Here is an 8,076-nt window from a genome sequence, read left to right as displayed (position 1 = left end):
TACGACAACATTTAACAGGAAAATAAAGAAGTGAGGTGAAAAGTTATTTTAGACAAAAAAAAAAAAAAAAGCCACAAAGAATGAAAAGTACAAACTAGACAAGCCTGGACTATACTAGACTGGACAAAATACCCTCATATAGTGTATATTTTAAAACATGAGAGGACTAGGGGTTTTCATGGGACAATTCTATACAAATCTTAATCTAGATTTAAAAAATGTAATTGTAATTACGTGAGAATTGCGTGAGAAAAGTGATGTTTCTTTGAGTTACTGGGCACATTGATCTCTGGTGGCGTTACCCCCTCAAAAAAATCAGATGATAAAAGAACCAGGGGCCTGTCACTGAGACTAACGTCTGAATATTATAATTAAATGAATATTAATACTGATGCCACCAGTGGATAAAATCTAGGCAAAGTTTCACATCAAAGATTGTGCACATATATCTGCATTCAGTTTTAACCATAAAATATATTTCAGGGCTGCAGCTAATGGTTATTTTTATTATTTCATGGCACCTGAAAATTCTCAGTGTTGATTGGCAAGAAGGTGTGGATTAATTTAGTAACACACAGGGATTATCCTTTACTTAAATAATATAAAAGTTGGTCATTTTATGATCATAATTAATTGACTGTTTTTTTTAAAAAATAAAATCAAAAACCAATGAAAATGACACAGTCCAAAATACATGATGTAATCTGATTGTCAACATTTCCGACTATTTGATTGATGATTATCTTTTGATTGACTTCAGTAAAAGGGCATTCTAGTGCATCACAACTGGCCCAAAACACTGATAAATAAACACTATTTGATCCCCTTTACCTCTTTCAAGTATAGTTGTGGACATGGAGGCGTCTTCAGTTCAAACTCAGCGAGCCAATGACATGAAACCTCTCACAGCGATACACAGGACCAGAGGACGGTTTCCTGGCCGGTTGTTTACTTCTGTCTTCACTGTGTCCCCGTCTTTCTTCAGGGACACATTAGAGAAGGCAAACAGATGCTCAGTCTTTTCATAGATGTCTTCTGTGAGTGCAGCCAGGCCTGTGCTGCTCAGAGGCATCTCTCCCTTCCCCGAAACACACTGCACCTGGAACAACGACAAGAGGATAAAAGGCAGCTAAATCATCGTGATGCAAAATTTAAAAAACAAAACCGTCGCAAAACATGTTGTTGTGTGGTATTGTTCTTTGTAAAACCTGATATTACTAACCAGTTGCTCCAGAGTTTGCAACACTGTGAGGCTGCAGCACATCCCCAAGACAGCAAGACAATCATCTGTCATCTCTGAAAGACAAAGACCCAGATACAGAATGAAATGAGGTTTTCAGGCCATTCGCATGCTTCTCCTCCTGACCTCAAATGAGTTTTGTTCCCCACAGATTCAAGACTTATTCCACTTAAAGGGATAGTTTGCATGGGGTTGTATGAGGAACCTTTGTATGAGGAACCTTTTGGTGGTCAGTGTATTACCTACAGTGGATGGTAGTCAGCAACAGGAGTACCAGCACAGAAGAGTCAGAAACAAAGCATTTTTTATCCACTTAAATAAAGGCCCAGCTAACAAAATCAATATCAGTTTAAGTATACACTGTATTTAGAATATTTTCCTTTGTTTTCTTCACTTACTTTGCTGTCAGACAGCCTTTTCTGGGGGTAAACTGCCATTTTATATGCCAAACATTGCGCTCTCCAAAGAGACTCCATAGGCAAAATCAGTAATTTTATCTTGCACAATTCTACAGTTGCTGATTTGCAGCTGCCCCAATCAGTTAGTTTGTTTGACTTATTGTGTGACTTTGGTGAATCTGAACTAACCTTTAAAAACACAAAGTGAACAAAAAGTCACACAATAACACAAATAAATAAATAAAGGTAACAAATAAATCACAGAACAGAATCATGTTCTGCATGGTAAAATGACTGGTTTTGCCTATGGAGTTTGGTTTCTTTGGAGAGAGCAATATTTAGCGTATGTAATGGTGGTTTCCTGTCAAAAAAGGCTGTCTGGTGGCAAAGTAAAGCAGTGAAAATATTCTATTTATAGCATACACTTCAGCCTTTTTAAGTGGCTAAAATACATTTTGTTGCTGATCCTGTAAACAGCCATGGTCCATAGTACATTGCTTAGCTTCCTACACCCATACTCCTGCTGCTTCACCAAACTGAGGGTGTGCCAACCCTAAAATACTTCAAATAATCTGAACTATCCCTTTAAGTAATGAACGCTGCGCAGAGCACAGCTTTCTCACCGTCCATGGCGCTGGTAATGAGGTGAAGGGCTGTGAGTACTGGTGTGGGCTGGCCTGCCTGGGCTGACTCCAACTGACCAGACTGCTCCAAAAGGTCCAGAATTGCTTGGATGTTCTGTTTTTGAGAATCTGTCGTTGCAACATCGCCCAGGGCAGGTCTCTTACCCAGGCACATCTGGTCCAGCTGAGACAGAGAAAACACCCAGACTTAGAGGCTAGTGTAATGTTTATGTAATGTTGGTAATGCTAACTCCACAGTATAAGAGTATCTCTTCCACTTACTACACTCTGAAGTGAACTGACGGCCTCTCTGTCCTCCATAACCTTTGTGATGTGCTGGAGCAGAGAGGACCTTGTGGTAGCAGGGAGAGCAGAAAGCAGCTGGAAATGATCATTCAGTCGTTCCAGCTCTGCCCACGAAAAAAAAAAACAACGAAATGGACACTTGATCATTCACCTCCATAAACAACGTGCGCATGCAGCGGGTCATAAAAGCTAAGACTGAACCAGGACAGCACAACATGTACTAACAACATGGACTCTTGTTTTAAAGAGACTTCATAATATAGGTCAAAGCACAGGTTAACACACAGTTATCACTCTGTTCCGATAAGACAGCACCGGGCTAACAATCCTTGGGGCCTCTTTGTTATTTGAAAACAACATACATTTCTGAACATGTCATCAGCTGCAACAATGATCTATATTCACGTGTTTTAAGCCTGCAGGGAGGAAATTCTTAGGAGTAACCAGTAATTTACCTTGTCTAAGGTGGATATTTTTAGAGGTGTCCACAGGAGCTCCCGAGGCACCAAACAGTCCTTTCCAAGCATGGCCATCTACTTCAAAACCTCCGTCAGTGTCTGACATCAGACACAGCTCTGTGGTATATTCAAGTTCAAACACCCAGATATGAAATGTAACTATAGAAACAGTTTCAATCAATTGTTGCTGTCAAATCTGCAAAAGACTATATAGTTCATCTAGGAATTAAGCAAATTATTTCTCACCGTAGTGTCCATCATGTTTGATCTCTAGCTCTATAAGGGCATAGGCAATGGTAGTATGGACAGGAATCTCCATGGTAACATTACTGTCATTACTCAAGCTCCCGTTCTCCTTCAATGAAACCTGCAGATTTGTGACAATACGGCAGACACGTGAGACACAAATAACGGGAAAATCCATTCTAAAACAACTTATTTCTGCTGAACAACAGCTGTTGGTGAGGCATGGTTCATTTGCAGACCCAATTACTACTGTATCTGATTCCAAAGGAATTTAAAGGGATAGTTCTTATTATTTGAGGTGGGGTTGCATGAGGATCTCTTTGATAGTCAGTTCATTACTTACAGCAGATGGCCATTGGCACACACCAGTTTGGAGAGGCAGAGAAGCTTGGCAATGTACTGCTGTGGACAGGGTCAGCATCAAAACAGACTGTAGCCACATAAAAAATGGTCCAACTGGGAAACTGCTGTTATGTAAGTCAAACATTGCTCTGTCCAAACCAACCAAACTCCATGAGTGAAACTGGTAATTTTACTTTGCAGAATATGCGAGTTGCTGGTCACCCTGGGCTCTATCTGTTAGCTTGTTTTTGTTATTGTGTCACGTCGGTCTTTTAAAGGGATAGTTCGGAATCAACAAAGTCGCTCAATAACACAAACAAGCTAACAGATTGAAGCAGCAGTAAACCAGCAACTCCTGAGCTCTGCAATGTAAAATGACTGATTTCACCCATGGAGTTTGGTTGCTTTAGAGACAGGGTCATCTAACAGTGGTTTCTCATTGGAAAAGGCTGTCTGACAGCGTGGTAAAATGGTGAAACTATTCCAAATATTGCGTACACTTAAACTCATATTGATTTTTTAAGTGGCTAAAATACCTTTTGCTGCTGACCCTGTCTGAAACAGTACATGACTCAGCTTCTATGCTGGTGCCGCTCTGTCTTTCACAAAACTGGGAGCATGTCAGCCACCATCAAATGTAGGTAATACAGTGATTATTGATAAGTACCTCATACAACCCTGCATTAAATAATCCTAAATATTCCTTTAATTCAAAACCTTTTCATCTACCTAGGACATGAATAGTGAATACTCATTTTTGAGCTCAGTCTCTCTGGAAAGGTTTCTTCCAAGACTGAACGTTTTGCAGCTACAATTAATAACTCAGTGAGGAAGCAGAAGGGAAATCTAATTTTCCACCAACAACTGGCAAGAATTTCACTTCTTCTAAACTAGAAAAAAATATAGTGCTCGCTCCACCTACTCGTACAGCTCACAGTTTCATGCAGAACTGATACTCATTCTGGGAAAAGTGGGTAACCGCTGCCTGAGAGTGAAATACTAAAACATTGAGGGGAGGGTATGCACAGCACAAAGGGAAAGTATTTCATCACAAATAACTCCTGGAAAATCATACGTTGATTAAATAAGGGGTATAAGGGGTTGATGCCAACCTTCAGACTACATGTAAATCCCATTTCGTCATAATGAATGAGTTTTTCAGCACTGATACTGCACCTTTGGGTTCTTGGGCCCGCAGAGGCTCAGGCCTCCTCCACACTGTCCTCCCTGCTGCACCTCCTCTATGACTGAACATGGCTGAGTAGTCACAATACGCTCCTTCACAATCCCAAACGACTGTCTGTGCTTCTCCTTTGTCTGCTTGACCAGACTATGGGACATGTCCAGGACCCTGAGACGTTGAATTCACAGCAACCATCAGTGTTATGTTTCACACAGAACATTCTCGGAAATGTGAAATTTATATTGACTGGGAATTGCATGAAATATTGTGTTGGCTCATTTGAAAATTAGTATGCATAAATACATAATTAATCATCATTAAAGGGTAGCTTTAGTATTGTTCAGCCTGGACCCTTTTTCACATTTTTTCGTGTCTAAATGACTAATGGGGACAATAGTTTTTTAAATTGGTCCAGTATCATCAAGAACAGTGCAGTCGTCAGCTGCAAAATGGGTTGCATTGCAATCCTTATGGGCAGCTGCACCCTTCAAAGTACATCTACTAAAAGTGCTTGTTTTGACAGTGACAGACTCAGATTGTTATTCCAAGTGTCTGACTACATTATGCAAATTATCCAAATATTAATAGATCTTTTTGCTTGGTTTACTGCTTTTTGCCAAAGCCACCAGACTCCATTTACAGAAACATTATTTTTAAGAAAAAATATAACATCATATCATCATCATATCTTTCCACTGCCCCAGCAATCACAAAATCTGGTTTATTGGAAATAAAAAAAAAAGAAAGAAAGAAAGAAAATTTTCCTGCTGCTTCTCTGATGTCAGACCTCACTTTTGCTCCTCTAGCAATATTTTAAAATCTAAAAATCTGTAAATTAAGGGCCAAAAAGGAATCTGAACACTCATTAATGCTCCTATGAACATTTATTCTTATGCCACCATGTGACATTTTGTGTTTGTGCCTGAAATGTCACATGGTGGTATCAGAATAAATGTTCATAGGAGCATTAACTATTGAATGGACTCTATGTTCAGGACCTGGCATTTATCAGGCTTGGATGTGCATGCATTTTCTTAACTTTTTATTTCAGCCAAACTAGAGCTGGTGGAAAGACAAGCCAACATGGTTTTGGTGAGTTTTATTTTGTTTCTGTCCAGTTTGAATGAAATGTGTTTCACAATTTCTGTTTCTCTAAATTGAGACTAGTGGCTTTGGGGAGAATGATAAATTGGCTGTTTCTCGTTAAACAAAACATATTTTTCTCTTAAACAAAAAGGTCTCTGTAGCAATCCTTTCCATAATGCCATCAGACACTTAGAATAACAATCTGAGACTGTCAGTGGCAAAACAAGCACTTGTAGTAGGTTGTACTTTGAAAATTGAATTATATCAATGTTACCCTTTAAGCAAAACAAACACTCTTATTCTGAGTGTTAATATTCAGCCCAGCATCCTGTTTTGTATGCAGCTTTATGGTTGGACAAAGATCACTGCTGCTGTTTGCAGATCTATAAACAGTCTGAATGTCAGGTGATATTTTGTGGGGTTTTTTTCTTCATTTTAACACAGTTTAAACAAACTCCATCAGACAGGCCGGACAGTGGGGACAGGTGTGGAACTAACCTGTCTTTGGAGTCTCGCAGCAGCTTCTGCACATCCACTTCCTCTTTCTTCAGACTGCCAAAGGATGACTGAAGTTTGGACGAGTCTTTGCCCTCCAGGCTCACATTGGAGTGCACAAAATTGACATCCATGTTTCCCTGAATGTGGTCACCATAAGTCCCATTGTATTTGATGAAGTCCATCTCTACAATAACTGTGGACGGTGAAACATTTAGATTTTCTGTGATCTCAAAAGAATAAATCAATGCAACTCACCAATACACTAATAAAAAGATTAAAGAGATGGATATGCTAATATACAAGGGTTTAATGTTTACCTGGTTTTATAGGTGTGTCTCCACTTAGTATATCATTGAGGTTAAAATCAGTGGCAACATATCTGGGCTTCTGAAAGGGCCAGAAACGCTTTCGCTTCACCACAACTGTCAGAACAGCAATAGTGTCATTGAGGCTGGACACTGGGATCAGCAAACCTCCACGATCCACCTCCTCCACAAAGTTCCTGGTGGCCGTGGCAAACATCTCTCAGCCCGGACACAACCTGCTGTGAGGGTGATTTTGGGGTGTTTGGTTTGAAAGACAGGACAGAGAATAAGTTTATCTGTTTAGAGAAGAAAGTTACCACCCATGTGAGCTCCTCCACAGGCTCAACTCTGACTTTAATCCCTTCATCAGCCCTTCATTTCCACATAACACAATACATTATAGCACTTCACTGTATTTTGACAGCATATCAAGCAAAACAACAGATATAAAGAATATTTAAAGAGATAGCCACGCTGAAACAGTAGCTACATGCTAGTAGCATCAACAGACGCATCAGTCTGAAGTTGGTGTTACCGAAATCGGAAGAGTTAAAAAAGCAAAGTGAAACTAAACGCAAATGCTGTTACCGCTTACCACGTTAAGTCCTTGTTTAAGTGACAACCCGGACGATAAACTTTGTTTATGATCAGACTTTCAGTGTAAACAGCTTCCACAAATCAGTCTCGGCTGTACACAATGTACAGCAGTGAAGCTGTTGTGGACAAAAGACGCCCAGACGCTCCGCCCACTCTCCACAGGAAGGCGTGGCTGTGGTACTGAAGTACTGTCAAGAAAATAATAATAATAATAATAATAATAATAATAATAATAATAATAATAATAATAATAATAATCATAATAATAATCATAATAATCAGAACAGTGGTTTCTCATCGGAAAAGTCATAAAACAATGCACCTTTGTAATTGTGAATTACGTCTTTTTTTTTTTTCAGTTGCCTCTCCTAAATTCCCTGTGCTTAAACAGCCTGCATTTAAACAGCTTTTTAAAATAAAAAGTACCCATGCACATGACATAACCAATGAATGGGCTAATTAGTTAGTCTACCAATAAAGCAATGACCATCTGATGTTAGTAGGTTTTTTTTAAATAAAATCACAAAGATACTATACTGCACTTACATATACTTAAGTATTTCCATTTTATGTTACTTAATACTTCTACTCCACTACATTTCAGAGGGAAAAATAATAAAGCTTTTACTCCACAACGTTTATTTATTTTGATGGTAAACTCACAGTTGTTGCACACTGCTTAAATAAGAATATCTGAGTAGTTATCCCACCACTGAATTGTTTCTTATTATGAATCATTATATAAAACATTTTATCACCCACACCTGATTTAAATATTGTATAAAAAACTGTTA

The 8,076-nt window shown here is 39.0% G+C and overlaps 1 protein-coding gene across 1 annotated transcript; it reads right to left on the bottom strand.

Moving 5' to 3' along the window:
- Positions 1 to 684: 684 nt before the first annotated feature.
- On the bottom strand, positions 685 to 6,905 carry gsdmeb (gasdermin Eb). The gene is made up of 9 exons (XM_084725675.1): positions 6,698 to 6,905; positions 6,381 to 6,573; positions 4,790 to 4,964; positions 3,272 to 3,392; positions 3,023 to 3,142; positions 2,544 to 2,671; positions 2,262 to 2,445; positions 1,223 to 1,296; positions 685 to 1,099 (listed from the first exon to the last, which is right to left on the bottom strand). The coding sequence occupies exons 1-9, from the start codon at positions 6,900 to 6,902 to the stop codon at positions 878 to 880; spliced, it is 1,422 nt and encodes a 473-aa protein (XP_084581801.1). The 5' UTR covers positions 6,903 to 6,905; the 3' UTR covers positions 685 to 877.
- Positions 6,906 to 8,076: the final 1,171 nt, after the last annotated feature.

The sequence above is a fragment of the Lutjanus erythropterus genome, chromosome 9 (genome assembly GCF_056507025.1).
Source record: "Lutjanus erythropterus isolate fLutEry1 chromosome 9, fLutEry1.hap2, whole genome shotgun sequence".
Lineage (NCBI taxonomy): Eukaryota > Metazoa > Chordata > Actinopteri > Lutjaniformes > Lutjanidae > Lutjanus > Lutjanus erythropterus.
Note: the sequence above shows the minus strand (reverse complement) of the source record. Positions and strands in the feature narration are given on the sequence as shown.